This window comes from Pavona decussata, unplaced genomic scaffold (genome assembly GCF_977016875.1).
Source record: "Pavona decussata unplaced genomic scaffold, jaPavDecu1.1 SCAFFOLD_58, whole genome shotgun sequence".
In the NCBI taxonomy this organism is placed as follows: domain Eukaryota; kingdom Metazoa; phylum Cnidaria; class Anthozoa; order Scleractinia; family Agariciidae; genus Pavona; species Pavona decussata.
The window spans coordinates 1,681,985-1,697,673 of NW_028145480.1; the positions used below are offsets into that span (position 1 = coordinate 1,681,985).

At 38.6% G+C, this 15,689-nt stretch overlaps 2 protein-coding genes and 1 pseudogene across 6 annotated transcripts in view; 1 reads left to right on the plus strand and 2 right to left on the minus strand.

Moving 5' to 3' along the window:
• Nucleotides 1-3,369, minus strand: part of LOC146479570 (endoplasmic reticulum aminopeptidase 2-like) — a 45,168-nt gene extending 41,799 nt beyond the window's left edge. For 2 of the 3 annotated variants that reach the window (XM_085110402.1, XM_085110400.1), the window contains exon 1: nucleotides 3,274-3,369. The gene's annotated coding sequence lies outside the window, so the exon portion shown is untranslated. The remainder of the gene's footprint in view (nucleotides 1-3,273) is intronic. The other variant, XM_085110401.1, reaches the window with a different exon arrangement.
• Nucleotides 1-15,689, minus strand: part of LOC146479571 (diamine oxidase [copper-containing] pseudogene) — a 28,392-nt pseudogene that overhangs the window by 8,264 nt on the left and 4,439 nt on the right. The gene's annotated exons all lie outside the window — the stretch shown is intronic.
• LOC146479573 (GDP-fucose protein O-fucosyltransferase 1-like) lies at nucleotides 3,408-13,881 on the plus strand. 2 transcript variants are annotated; one of them, XM_085110404.1, is made up of 7 exons: nucleotides 3,408-3,650; nucleotides 5,643-5,737; nucleotides 6,725-6,895; nucleotides 7,865-7,983; nucleotides 10,066-10,261; nucleotides 10,570-10,800; nucleotides 11,571-13,881. In XM_085110404.1, exons 1-7 carry the CDS (start codon nucleotides 3,506-3,508, stop codon nucleotides 11,733-11,735), a joined length of 1,122 nt encoding a protein of 373 aa, XP_084966530.1. In that variant the 5' UTR covers nucleotides 3,408-3,505; the 3' UTR covers nucleotides 11,736-13,881. The 2 variants fall into 2 exon arrangements, with proteins under 2 accessions (XP_084966530.1, XP_084966531.1); XM_085110405.1 differs by having other exon boundaries at nucleotides 3,527-3,650; nucleotides 5,647-5,737.

The window sequence follows — 15,689 nt, forward strand, 5'->3', positions numbered from 1 at the left end:
CTTTGCCAGAACCAGGAAGAATAAGCACCCTGCATGGGGAAAGGGTGCTCCCATTTATGATCATCATATATGCTAGAAAGTAATGTGCCGCTGTGAAGGGTATGTTTTTCACGCAGTTCAGTCTGGGATAGGCTACAGAAATCAGAGAGTTTCCTCCCTGGAATAAGACTCAATAAGAATCAAGTCTAGGATAGTGTAGAGCAAAAAGTAGCCAAAAATCCACTGAGTACCCCCTTTGCAGGGGGGGGGGGGGGGAAAGGGGCTCAAAGCCACATAATCTAGCTGCAGAAAAAAGTTCACCAGAAAGAGATCCAGAGAATGGACAGAAATTTATTTTTGGATGTTGTCAATCCATTTAACAGGAGAATTTTCTGACTCACCACCGGAAGGGCAGAAGGTCTTACTGGAAACACGGAAGAAAATCTTGACTGCATTGAAAAGTCTTCATGTTTCCTTCTCTTATTGGGTGAAATGTATTTCCAATAAAATAAAATAGAGTGGTGTACCAGATTGCAGAGAATTTAGTTAACATTATGTCAAGAATTTTTTTTTTTTTTTTTGCAGTGACAGCTAGTACTAATCATTGGAACATCATCAAGTGAGCACAGTCCAGATGGTCGAGATTAATAATAAATATTCAGATTGATGGTAACAGAAATATCCAGCCGAAATTGCTTGGTCTGTGAATCGGCAAACAACTAACATCTTTGACCGTTGGCGTACTCAAGGGCATCATACCATTCGTAAATGAAAGTAGTGATTCTTGCTCTTAAAGTTAATCAAGAATCAATCTAACCACACTTTCACTATTGCAGCTCCATTTGGGATGAGCAACATTGAGTAATAAATTGCAAAAAAAAAACCCAAAAACTGCAGAACAGATTTGCCAGGGTCATTTATCAGGGGCACCGGCAAGAACCAAATCTTCCTAAATACGTCAGAAGTGCCTAAAATGGATTTCTGTATGCCTTTAGAAGCCTGTTTGGTTAATTTGGAGGTGCCCTAAAAAATATTTATCTGTTTGGATATCTTAGCGGGACTTTGGTCATGTCGAAAGTTTGGGCGGGCTTTTTTGTCTCATCCGAAAGTTTTAGCTATCCTGATGGGTCTTGCCGAAAGTTCAAGGACACGTAGTAGCCATAGTTTCATTAGAAAATTTGAGGGGACGTTTTCTGCTATACCTGTGACTACGAAAATGAAGAGAAAATCTTAGGGAATATAAGTGTTCATCCGAATCTTATAGCGTATAACCTTTTTATCCAAAAACATTAGGAGATAAAATTATACTCTCTGTTAGACCTAAATAATGTAAATTCCTGATGATATCTCAATTCCTCACCAAAAATTTAGCAGCTTTTAGAATAGTTTCAACGGACAAAAATTTAGCGGACAAAAAACCATCCAAAAATTATTTGAGATATAAAACGTGAGCACATCATTTCCGAAAATTCTAAGAAAACTTGATGGTTTTCCGAAAAACCTAGAAAAGTCTAGGGTTTTACAAGGCAGAAACATGCCAAATTTTTAGGGGACCTTCCATCCGAACAGATATGTTACCGAAATATTCCATGGGCTGCCCCTGTTATATGTACTAGTGCCAGTATTCCTCCTCAATAGGCTTAAGTGGGTCATTCTTTCAACATGCCGGAAAAAGCTTGATTATTAGGGGACTGCTTGCTCATGTTTAGAATAATTATGAAAAGGGCTTTGTCTGGAGTACTTGCAAAATTTATTTACGATCTGTACCACGCAGTGTAACTAAAACGATGCAGAGACAAGCTAAGAGTCCGGAGAATGGGAGAACCTGCGCACCAGCTAGGGTGCTTTAAATCAAACGATATTGTAATTAACAATTATTCCGTGAGCGCACATTGGATACGAAAATGATAGACAGCCAACAAGGCACGTAGCGCCAAGTTGGTTATAATCATCTCATATCCAACAAGCGTGGGTGGAATCAATTAAGAAATATTGGGCAATTCCAGAAAATATCCATACCCAACCACGGACGGCTTCCATGTTTTAACCCCCCCTTGCCTTCGGAAATTCCAAAATGCGTTACCCCCCCCATGCCCTCAGAATTCCATAATCGTGAACCCCCCCTTCCCTTCAGAATTTCCAGTTTTTAGACTTTAGCAACGCCTATATGAACAAACGAACATGAATTTATGCCTCCTCAGGGCTGTGATCTAGCGGCGCTAGGCGACAAACTTTACTCTTCAGCGACAAGAAAAACCTACCGCTAGTGGCCAGGCTGTGAAAACTTCTTTTTAAGTCCGAATTTGGCAATAATAATAAACACCATTTACGGCAGTTTTACTCCTCTTTGTTTTCTTGTGCTGTTTTGACGTTTACAAGGCAGAATAGCTCAAATTCAGACAGTTATAATCTTTCAGCGGTCATCGAAGCCGTCGAGGCTTTGTTGCGTCCTTTTATACAATCATGTAGTGTGCACAAAAAGTGTTCTCAACCCATATGCGTCATGTAGTGTACATGAAATGTATCATGATCTATCGATGTTTGTCTTCTGCTTCCGCGGTCATACGTTCGTGGATAATTTTATTTACGAGCTACAAAAGTCCACTACAATAGCGTTTTCAAGAACCTCACTCTACACTTTCTACTCCAGAAATCCCACCTGTGAAATCCACCAGTGCCTTCGGATATCCAATCGTAAATACCCCCCCATTCCCTCAGAATTTCATAATCGTGAACCCCCCCCTCCCCTTCGGAAATCCTAAAAGCCGTCCGTGGTATGGTATGGATATTTTCTGGAATCGCCCATTGCTACGTCTTGCTTATTTCGCTTTGCAAATACAACCAGAAGATAATTTAATGGCTGATATTTCTCAGGCATGGTATAATGGCTCATGTACCATGGCAACTAAGCCAATCGAATGCCTGGAATTGCATTATACAATGATCCATGACAGTTTTTAATAACTAAGGATAACCTAAAGGGCGATTTACACGGTACGACTTTGTCGTATGCGACAAAGTCGTACCGTCTAAATCAGCCTTAACAATTATGGTCAAGCAGGCTCCCACACAGCAACCTTGTAAATCAGTTAGTTTTATTATTTTAACTGTGAGTGAATTAGTTGTTATAATTAAGCTTATTGTAAGCTTATTTTTTACTGATTTTAAAAAAGTAAAGTAAAGTAGACAAAGTACGGCCTTAGCTCGGCTTATAGTATGCATGATCCTCAACTAAACAAAAACACTATAACGTCATGCCGGAAATCATGTAATTAATTTTACTTAGATTCATACCTGATAATTCTCCTTTGTACTTGTGTATTTTGTAAGGAGAAGCTGATAAACTATTCATTGCTTTTTGAAAGAACCGCCGCCGCCATGTTTGCTGTACCCGCGAACAGGCAACTGGGAAAATTACTTCTGCAAGCGGAACTACCTTGAAAACATTGATTCAGCTGCCAAATTAATTTTGCAAAGTTTTTCTAGTGCTCAATGATTATTTTCTCGATTTCTCTGTTGCTTTAAAATGAATCCTTATCTAGTTAGTATACTTGTGTTCTTTTCTTCTTTGTTTGTGCTGCTTCATCAGGTATTAGCTTCGGAAATTGAGAGTAATTCATCGGATTTCAAATGGGATCTCCGAGGCTATGTGTTCTATTGTCCATGTATGGGTAAGTGCTTGATAAATTTTTTTTTTCTTTTTAGCAATCGATAACGAATCTTAATTGTGACAATTTGTTTTCTTTAAGCACGAAGAAACCTCTCTGTTGTTCCTCATTCCCGCTGGGAGGTTTTAATATCATTTTGCAACTGGCCCTCAAAAATCTGGGAAGCTTAAGGGGGCCTAGTTTTGGGTTCTTAAATACTATTTTTGAGAATAAACCCTACATGGTTAAATCTCGTAGGGACATGTACATCAAGCAAAATAATGTTAATTCTCAATAAAAATAAGTCACTTTTTTTTTCAAGAATTCCCCAACGTAACGGCATGGGACTGACCAGTTGGATATTTGCAAAGCATGGATCAACCAGTTGAATTTGGGTCGACTGCTATAAAATCCTGGCACTGGGAAGTCAGGAGGATTTGTGCCCAGGACCTATGAATTACAAGCTTTTAATACTGAGCCGCAATATAAGTCTCCTCTGTGTATACTAGCTGATAAAAAGCCATGCCTCAAACTCTGTCAGTGTCTAGAGAAAAGCTTGTATGTAAGGAGAATTCAAGCTACTGTAAAAATGAAAGGGACTATGTCACCCCATACGCATGCCCGCATTGATGAGAAGCACCTTGAAATTATTGACCCAACTTTTTCAAATACTGTCAGAGAGTTCAGTAAGCTGTTTTCATCTGTTTGAATTGCATTTATTTTTGGAAAGTTAGCTAAATTTTTATTTATTTATTCGTTTATTTAATTATTTACCGGGTAGGTCTGTCACTCAATTTACAAACATTCTTTAGTAATTACAGAAGCTGTTTGTTGTGATATTTGCAATGGCGGAAATACAAAAATCCTGAGACAAGTTGTATGCAAATTAGTCTTAACCGGACTCTACTGAGCATGTGCCCTGACCAGCTGACATTTCCCTTTAATACAACTAATAAAATTTATTGAACTACACATTACACATACAAAATCAACCAGACTATCCAGGAGTCTCTTAGATTTGATTGTACCTCCTGACCTCTGCACTCATATAGTCTGAATCTCCGGGATAAACATTTTTAAGTTCATTAAGTGATTTGGACTAAAAATTTAACTTATACTGAAATATTTGGAAACATGCAGTTCTAGAAATACTTTTTTATTCATGTCTTCATTTCCTTTCATCTCCAGATGTTGTGTGAACACTGTTACGTTATGTCCTTTTACTGTATGATGAAGGTTAAGTTCTAAATCAACTAAATAAATGTGATAACAAGTCTGTAGGCTCTACTTTGGTCAAGAGAGTTGTTATCACCGGTTGGATGTTTTGTTAAGCCATATCAGGCTTAAGGTATAAGCTTGTTGGGTGAATTCGAGCCCGCAAATCCCAACGTTATAGTTCGGAACTATGTTTCTGACACAGTCTGTATGCAAGTCAAATTACAGTAAACTCCCTTTATTGCGGACACCCTCGGGAGCGTGAGTCAGTCAAATTTCTGTCAGTAATTTATTTTTGCCATGGGGATTTAGCTGCTGTCCACATTACCGGGTTGTCTGTAATAATGAGGTGTCTGCAAAGGGAGAGTTCACTGTAGAGCGAATTCAGTGAAATTTGGATGCTAAGGGTGAATCATCACCATCATCATTTACACTCTTCTTGTACTAGGCCAATCTCTTACCCAGAGTCCTCAGGCTTTTTGATCAGCGGGTAGGCGCCAGGAGAGACTCTGGAGAATTCAAAAAAATTTAATTTTGTTTATTGGCTGCCCTGTAACAGTATGCATTGTTTTACCACAGAAATCCTGCGGTAATAAAATTCCAGTTCCCCAGAGTCTCTCCTGGTGACAAACCGCTGGTTAAGAGCCTGAGGACTTTGGGTACGAGATTGGCATTAGGCCCTTCAATATTATTACCAATAATTAACCAAGATACTTAAATTGTACCACTAGATCACTGTTGTACCTGGATCCATAATTTTCCAGTTAAAATATTTTCAGTGTTGTTATTGTTTTGATATAGGAAGATTTGGAAACCAAGCTGAACATTTTCTAGGAGCAATAGCATTTGCCAAAGCCCTTGACAGGACTTTGATTCTTCCTCCTTGGAGAACATATGTAAGTGAAGAAATAATTATTATCTCATTTTCCTGGATAATTTCTAATTAAGATTTAGAGCTTATTCCAAAATGGCTAACATTTTAATATTTGTTTGTTAGTATTCAAATTTAATCCCTTCTTACCTCACTCTTTTAAGGCTCAAAAATCAAAAGAATACTTACCTTGATCAAGGCAAGAAGGGTTAATTTGAATGCAAATAAAAGGATATTAATTGTTAAAAAATGGGAGCCATTTTGGCAATATATAAAACTTACATAGCTGATGTCATAACATCATTTTTCCCCCAACCCTAATGCTCCTAGCTTCTCAGGTAGGCATGGCCCAGCAGTTTAAAAATTCAACAGCATCTGTTTTTGTCTGGCAGATAATTGTGACCACTTGATACCGGTAGTTAAACATCAGTTTCAAAAGGAAAGTTGCCTCCTTAATGTTTGATTCAGACATGTTTCTCTGCAAAATATCTTTTGGAATCATCAACATACTCTTCTTAGAATGTCACATGTCTATGTACATGACACCTAGCTTACTTTCCTTCATTCTTTATTAATAATACTAATCATCGCATGACGACCTTTTTTTTTAGCAAGCCCTTCAATAGATTGTTCCATGAAATGTTAGTTTTAAATGTTAAGGTCACATTCAATTGACCATATTCTGGAATAAGAATAAGTGGAATTGGCTGACATTAGAGTTCTCTTTTTGGGTGAATTTGGAAAATTAAACACATTAAACATACTTTCACTGATTGATAATGATTAAAGAGCCATTAAATGCATTCCTGACCAGTAACTCCAGAAACCTCTTATGAGGGATTTCTAGCAATCACTGTACCACAGTTACTATGTATTCCTATTCTGGAGTAGGGTCAATCAAATGCACCCTTACAGTGCCTACAAATATACTCTCAGAAACTTTTAAATTACCGTATATTATATATATTATTAATAATATATGTTTTTCATCAACATTTTACTTTTTCAACAGAAAAATGTACCTTTCTCTGATTTTTTTCAAGTTGAGCCTCTTCAATCCTATCACCGAGTTATTCTAGCAGAAGACTTCATGAAACATTTGGCATCCACCCACTGGCCCAAAGGAACAAGGCGTGGGTACTGCTGGCTTCCCCCTGGGTCTGATAAAAAATGTATTATGAAGGTAGGATTTAATGATGATGATAATGACGATGATGATGACGATGATGATGATGACAGTAAAATAAAATATCAGTGTATTTACCCTTCTCATAGTGAATAACTATTGACCCAGTATTAAGCACTAATGACTTCTTGTGCCATGTGGTACTCTTGAGGGTGAGAAATATGTGACGTCACACTTAAGTACTCTATAGGAGAGACAAGACGAAACGATGGTCAGCACTAAAAAAAGCCAAGCATTATGGAATAATGTCCCTCCCCCCTTGTCTTTTTAGGACTCATTGGCCCCACCCAGTCCTCTCATTGATTTTACGTCCATCCTTTAATTCCATTCAAGGAGTCTCTTCACAGGTTGGAGCTCTCTTCTCCGCAGAGGCTCCTTCATAAAAAAAGGAGCAAAAAGTTGAAAATGGGAAGTAAAATAAAAATGGAGAAGGAGGGGGTGCGAGGAAGGACAGGAAGAACAACCGCACTCCTCATCATTTTACTCTCTCCAGTCCCTTATTTGTCTCTGTTCAAGTACAAAAGCGGCCTCAATGAAGGAGAGAGGGTTGGAAGTGCTAAATAAAAGTGTCTTATGTCAAAATAATGTTAGCCAAAGGTTGGTTTTTCCTTTTGCTTAAAAGTGTCTGAATTTAAATTGCATGCCGACCCATCATGACGCTCTGTCTCTTTTACTCCAAGGCCAGGGTCGGTCTGTTATTCTGCTTCTTTCTTGTCTTTTCTTTTGCTAATTCGATATTGTGACCGTGGGTTTCTTGAAAATCTGAGCATAAACCAGCAAAAAAAAAAAAGAAGAAATAAATAAAACTTTAAAAAAAATACAGAGCGCTGTTCTCTGACTAATTTGAAGACTACTTGCAAAAATTAAGCACTTTAATGAGCCAAATGAAAAAACTACCTAAAATTTGTCATATATAGGGTGGTCATGCTCTCAGGTTTTCATTTCTAACTTTACTTTATTATTCAGGAAGGAAATCCTTTCAAACCATTTTGGGATGAACTTGGAATTGATTTTGATGAGAAAATAGTCTACCATCTTGGGATTCAAGTTCAGGACCCTTACGAGAGAGACCAGTGGGTGAAGGAGTAAGTGTTCTCTTTGATTATGCACATTTTTTAAAATATCTTTTGTCTCGTGCATCTAACAGTCTCACCCCTTCCACTTTGCTCTCCCAATTGTAACAATTATTATTACCGATATCCACAATTTTTGTTTTGTTTTGGGGGTGGGAAATTTTCTTAGTTAACAGGGATAATTGAGGAAAATGTATCAGGCAAGATGTCTTAAATCACTTGCATTCATTGGCAAATGCTCAGCCTCTTCTATTGTACTGGTCTGTTCTGGGGCCAGTTTAATGAAGCCCTCCTTAATAGTTAAGATGTATCAAATAGAAGAAAGATCCTTGCAGTTACTACGCAACTTAAGCAGTTGCGAAAAGAAGGCCTGAAAAAAATTCAGGCTTGAACGGGATTCGAACCCATGACCTCTGCGATGCCGGAGCTTAGTTGGTAGAGCACTGCACCAGCATCGCAGAGATCATGGGTTTCAATCCCGTTTAAGCCTGAATTTTTTTCAGGCTTTCTTTTCGTAGCTGCTTAACCCTTAAAGCCCGGATAGTGCCATATGGCACAAGATGCAATTACATGCTCAGTATTCAGTCAATTTGCGTGAAATTTGCACAACTAAAAGATCTTGGAAAGATCATCACATGGAAGGCATAATATCATGCCCCCCTCCTATATAAGACTTGATTTACCACCCCTGCAACTTTTGGAACTTTTTATCTTTGTACTTTTTAGGCCAAGTTAATATCTGACAACAACCAATGCACTGAGAGCTGCAAATCAAGCTATAGTTTAGGGGCAATCCCAATCTGTACAAGGAACAGGAAAATTTTAAACGTTTTTATTTTTTTCATTTTGGGCACTTGTCATTTCAATCTGTGACCTCCTCCATTTCTTTTGGTGTGATTTATAGCATACCCCAAAAAATACCTTTCAAATGGTATATCACATGTGGTCTCTTGGTTCATAGTTACTGATTTAGAAAAATTTGGCATTTCCTTCGGGGCTTAAAGGGTTAAGTTGCATAGTAACTGCGAGGATCTTTCTTCTATTTGATCTTTCATCCGCAGTTCAAAATTTAATATATGCTTCATATATTTGCATTCAGTTAAGATGTATCTTATCTTGTTTCTCAACAACGGCCTATTGTGTCACCTAGTTTTTGTGTCATTTTCAAAGGGCAGAAAATATATTTGTTTCAGTGAAAATATTAATTAAAAATAATGGTTCAGTTTTGTATTCTGAGGTATTGTAATGCGTTATATTTCCTGTTGTCTTTGATTCATACAAGCTTTGAAAAGTTGTCTTCGTCTGAAAAATACTGAAAAGCCCCTCAGGACACAAGCTGTCCGTGTTGTTGTTTTTTCCTGACAAGATTGAGATCATAAAACTGAAAGTTATAACCATGCACCCTTTACAATCAATCTGTATTACGTGTGACCAGCATTTTTGAAATTTGAACGTAGTTTTGACGTTAACATGCCAGTTTTGAACACTGCCAACGAGATTTCAGAGTTCCTACGCAGGCGTTACCCTCAGGTTTATTTACGGTATAGTACTGAATTTGTCTTTACAATACAGAACTAAGTATTTCTCAAATATTGTTTCCCAAGTATTTTGATTTTTTTGAAGGGGTTAGTTATTAAATAAATACGTCTTTTTCAGATAGATTTCCAAAGAAATCTTCAAGATCCCATTCAAATGTCGAACATTACAAGGAAATACTGGTCATGCGTAACGTACACTGACTGTAAAACATAATAAACAGCTCCATGTGAAAGTACTAAGTTGACTAACTTTCAACACTTTAGGGTTTCATACACAGACTCTTAAGTTAGAACCACCTTGTACAGCATAACATTACCAGCACCACAGGAAAGTACTGCCGAAAAGTGTATATTGAATGATCTTACTTTAAGATTTCATTTACATAATCATATTATGCTACAGGAGAACTACTTTTTACAGTAAAATAAACAGCACCACCGGAAAGTCATGCTTAGTAGCTTTCCTTTCAATTGTTGCACTTTAGCACAGTTCATCCACAGACTCAAACGTTTGATTAGAATCATCTTTAATATTTCACTTCTTCTTCTGAGGCAGGTTTCCTCCATCAAAGCACCCAGTTCTCGCCTTCAGGGGTGCTCCGGCTAGTTTTCCAGTGGAAGAGCAGAATCGTCAAGCACATGCTTTCTTAAAGTGGTCTGACAAGATTAACAAAGAAGTAGACGAATATATTCAGAGCACTTTGCCAGTGGGACCGTTTGTTGGAATTCACCTGCGCAATGGAATTGACTGGGTAACAGAGACAAGAGGACCACATAACACTGGCGTTCTCCTCCATTTTGGCAGCGATGTCGGCCAGAGCTTGACTGAAAATTGACCTAGCTAAAACTATTGTTAATAGCGGCAACACACCTGAGATGTCATATCTTACTTTTAACCGTTAACTCTATATTTGACACCAAGCACATGTGCACAGAAAGAAAAAAAAAAGCCTAATGTAATCAGGTCGAAAGGTATATCGAAAAATTTTCCACACAAGCTGTCAACCAATATCAATTCTGTACGTAATGTTTATGATGTTTTTTTTTCTCTTTTTCCAAGAAAAATGCTTGTGAACATACGGAAGGAATCCACCGTTTCATGGCCTCACCACAGTGCCTTGGATACTCGCGATACAGAACCGTTACAAGAGATCTTTGTTTTCCACCCAAGCAAGACATTCTTAATCGCACCGAGGAAGCTGTGATGAAACACAGAGCCAAGGCTGTGTTCGTTGCTACGGATAGTGATCCAATGCTAGACGAATTGAAGTTCAGACTTAAAGGGTTGAATGTAAGTGAATGCCATGAGATTATTGTAAGTTATGATTACAGCGCAGTAAAAAGCTGAACGTATAAAGCGTCGATTCTAGAAAACGATGGAAACAAAATTTGCCGGGTATTCTTATGGATTTTTTCCTTTTCCATCTTTGAGACCTTTGCAAACGTTTCTCACGTACTTTTTCCATTTCTGCGTATACACAACGTTTGTATTTTCGAGAAGCCAAAAGAAGGATTTTGTTATGATTTTAATCGCTCTTAGTCGTTTATTTCAGAGATTTTCAGTGAGAGTGAAAACCGCGCTTTTCGCCCGCACGTTACGACAACCAGGGGGTGAGAAGAAGAGAGACCCTGGGAACGAGTTTACCTCGTTTTCACTTTTGTTTTGGCCTGAACAAATCAGCTCGTGCGGCCATTTTCAAGTCAAAAAATCTCCTCAAAGGCGCTATATCACCGGGATTTTTATCTTCTTTGTTTCCAACTGTGCTGAAACTGAGACAAAGGTTTACCCTCAATTTTCGTTTTGGATTTCAAAAGCCCTTGCTAAGACCTTCTTTTGTCGCAGAGTCACCAACCGCGTAAAATGTCATCAGAGCACTCTTGACCCCAGAGCTCTTCCCTTTTGCGCATGACTGACGATGGGAAGGGTTCTTGGTGCTGACCAAAAGAAAAGCGGGCTCTGGGGACGAGAGAGGACCATCCCAAGATGCGCAGAATGCATGCGCAGTAGCAAAAGAAGGTGCTGTTCTAAAGTATGACGCACTATTTCCTCTTTGATTTCAGGTGCAAGTTTTCCATTTTAACCCGTGGTTACCTCAGTTGGACCTGGCTATCCTGGGCAGAGCTGATCATTTTATTGGCAACTGTGTTTCGTCATTCTCATCATTTGTCAAACGCGAAAGAGACTTCAGCGGCAAATCTTCTTCATTCTTTGCTTTTGATGGTTAGCAAGTGACAAAGCACAAATTAGACGAACTCTTTGTTTACAGAAATTGAAATGCGAACAGCGCGATAGGGACGTCCTACTTTGTAGATTAGGATTTAGTACACAGACTGAACCGTTAGAACCACATTGTACAGTGTAATAAACAGCACCACTGGAAAGCACTGCTCAGTTGCTTTCATTTGAATGGTCACACTTTAGGATTTCATTCACAGACTCCCAAGTAAGAGCCACTTTTTACAGCATACTAAACAGTACCACAGGAAAGTACTGTTCAGCAGCTTTCATTTGAATGGTCACACTTTAGGATTTCATTCACAGACTCTAAAGTTAGAACCACCTTGTACAGCATAATAAACAGTACCACAGGAAAGTAGTACTCGACTTCTTTCACCTGAATCGTTAAACTTTCGAATAGTTGAACATTTAATAATAATAATAAAAAATTCAAAAACAAAACGACTTTTTTTTAATTTTCCACTGTATTCTCCTTTCCATAACACCCTGAACATGTGTTAGTCTTATGACGGCAAATAATAGCATTAGTTGAGATTTTTCTCAGGAAATTCCAAACAGTTGGCCTGACTGGTGAAACACTTTTCTTTCTCCGTACAAACCAACTTTGTTACAACATGAAATTCAGCGTTGTCGTTCCGCACATGACACGTTCGCTTTTGGCATGATCTCTCTCGTGTTGCAATAAAATTACGTAGGCCCTTGCGTAGCCTGAAATGCATGGCTCTCAATTCGAGAACAATCTCAATAAAATTCAAGTTCCCTTTGTTATTGCATGTTCAGATCATACTGATAAACCCCTGCGTGCTAGCGTTTCCTATATACTTTATGCGTGGAAATTGGCCATTTCCGACCTGCTTTGAACCTCATTGTGGAAGCGAGGCTAAGTGCAAAGCTTTTGATATTAATATTAGTTGCACTGAGCCTCGCTTTCATAATGAGGTTCACAACAACTCAGAAATGGCCAAACCTCGTTTCCCTAGACCTCGGGAGCGAGGCTGCAGAGTGATGTGACGCATTTTCGGCTCAAATGCCTCGACAGCGTCAACGTTGAAAATAAATCGTCGAAAATAGTTTCAGTTGTTCGCAATTGTTAACGTCCAAAACATTTTACGGTAATCGAAAAGAGCCAAAATTCTAATTTGTGGCTAAACCGTGCACAGGTATGTCGGAAAACGTTGTATTTTTGTTTGTTTTATGATCATACTATCCAGCATTGTGGGGTTTTTTTCAAGAAAGACCTAATAATAATATTTATATTGCGAATTTTCTATAAAAATAATCAAATGCGCATAACAGACATTACAATAAAATCCAAAAGAAAAAAAAAAGAAGAACAAGAAGAACCCGTTAACATTACAGTGTTAATATACGTTAATATTTACAGTGGCTATGAGAAAGGTAATTTACAGAAAACTATATAAAGCTAAAAGGCTTGTTATAAGCTAATTGTACTAAGAAAATACCTTACTGAATAAAAATGTCTTAAGTTTCTGTTTAAACTGAATCACTTGTGCTGCAAGCAGATCTAATGCTTATGGGAAGACTGTTCCAAAGCCGTGGAGCTGCCGCCATGAAGGATCGATCCCCCGTGGTAACAGAAGAAGAATTCTCTTGTTATTTCGCCGTAAATCATAACGGGATAAAGACCTGTAGGAAGGCCGCGGCGCAAGGTGCTCGAGTTGATGCGACCTACACTCCATAACATCCAGAGAATACGCTAGTGGAGCTGCACAATACATAATATCTCGGTTGCACGGGACATTTTTACCACGGCAAAAGACCGTTTTGCCATTGAAAATTGCATTTAGCGCGTGTAACCGCTCTTTCGTAAGGTAATTTTATCAAGGTGCCTTTGATACATCAAAAAGAAAGGAAAAGGTTCGCATGACATTTTAACGTTGTAAATAGCGTAAGTAGGTAGGTAAGTGATGCTGCTAAGTAGGTAGGTAAGTGATAGGTCAAAAAGCAAATATTGAAACGTAAGCAGTTTTACTTTATTTATATGTTGTTTTAGATTGGTTATACAGTATTATGAATTCTTGTAAATAGTGTTTTGATTTATCCAATATGTCTTGATGTACTTGAATTGTAACTGATGAGAAAACCGTGGATAAATAAAGTTATTTGATTTGATTTGAGCTTGATATGAGTAAGCAGTGCATCAGTCCACCCCGAGATTCCCGCAGTGCCCATCCCTCCTTCGGGTGTGGGTGTGTGTGTGTTGGGGGGGGGGGGTGCATTAGTGAGGTATTTTTCAATTCCAGGCTGTTAATCCCAGGCATTGGGCATGAATCTAACCCAGGATATTTGAAGGCCTCCTGGGGCCCGTTTCTCGAAAGACCCGGTAACTTATCGGGCCCGATAAGTGTCTTTGGTGCCGATAAATGTTTCCGAAATGAAGTCAAGTTTTGTTAGCTTTGAATATCAAATTTAAAAATCTTATAATTCTATGAACACATTAGCCAAGAACCATGTCTGTGATCACTGTGTAATCGGCGAGAAAAAACATTTCAAAATATACTTATCGGGCCCGGAAAGTTACCGGGACCTTCGAGAAACGGGCCCAGGGCCCAGTTGTTCAAAGCCCGATTAAGCTAATCCTGGATTAACGTGAAGTTTGATTCTAGTTTAATTACTAGTCGGTAAAGATTCGTCCAAAACATTTTTGTCCCTCAGTTTGGACTTATACCTTCCATTACCTTTACCTTGAAATTAGACTTTGAAACCACATTTAAAGAGCGAGGTGAAAACATCGATTAGCTTTTAATCGTAGATTAGCGTTAATCGGCTTTCGAACAACCCGGCCCTGATTTTCACTTCACGAAAAATTGGATTTGCTCTTTTTTTTATTCGTATCAAAGATGAGGTCAAATATAATAATAGTTTTGACAACACATTTGATGCGCATCAAATATGTGACGCCTTTGCATATACCTTTGACTCAAATCAAAAGTGAGTTCAAATGTATTAACAACTTTGACCCTACCTTTGACGCGCGTCAAATTGAAATCAAACAACCTTGACTCCGCCTATGACGCGCATCAAAGGTGGATCAAATATGTGATATCTTTGATTCGAATCAAATTTGACTCCACCTTTGACGCGCGTGAATCAAATGCGGCCTTTGTCACCTGTGATTCAATCTCGTTCCCAGAGGCTGCGTTCCTTTTGGTCAGCACCAAGGAAGCAAGACCTCTGGGCTAATCAATGTCAAAATCCAGCAAATCGAAATCTGATTGGCTAATACATTTTACCGGAAGGGTCTTTGAACTGGATCGGAGGTTTCAAAACAAGAAATGAAATAGACTGTCAAAGATATCGAAGCAAAAACCGCCATTGAGAATCGAAATGCAACTAAATTTTCACACGCCATTTTTTTTTTTTTTTTTTTGCCGTGAGTAAGCACGAAAAAGATAGCAAGTCAAATCACATGACTAGACGGAAAAGGCGCGAAAACCTCTGCGATATGTTGCAGCGTTTGACAAAGCTGAATGACAGTTGACACTTGCGACGGTCGAGTTAGCGATGGACCTGACAATTTTCGGAAAAACTCCTCTAATTATCGACTCTGAAATGTGGTTCATAGTCAATGATGGCCGTTTAAAATCGTTCTTAACATTGTTTAAAGCGGATAAGAGTTTAACAGCCTTTCTCGTGCTGTTGAAGGAACTGAAAGAACCAAACTTGTAATCCATTCGCACCGCGGAGTCTGCGAGTTGATCTGACTGGAGCAGAATTTATTGAGGGATTACTTTGTTGAACAGGAACAGACATTCTTTCAGCAGCCCAGCAGAAACATAATTGAACTTGAACAAGGAAAACCAACGGCCTTTGTTACCACTGCGTTAAAAGCTGAGTGTTCAAGAATGCGTGGCCCAAAAAGTGGTTCAGAAAGCGGACGGACAGAAAGACAAAAATAGCGATCGTTGTCACTCTTTACA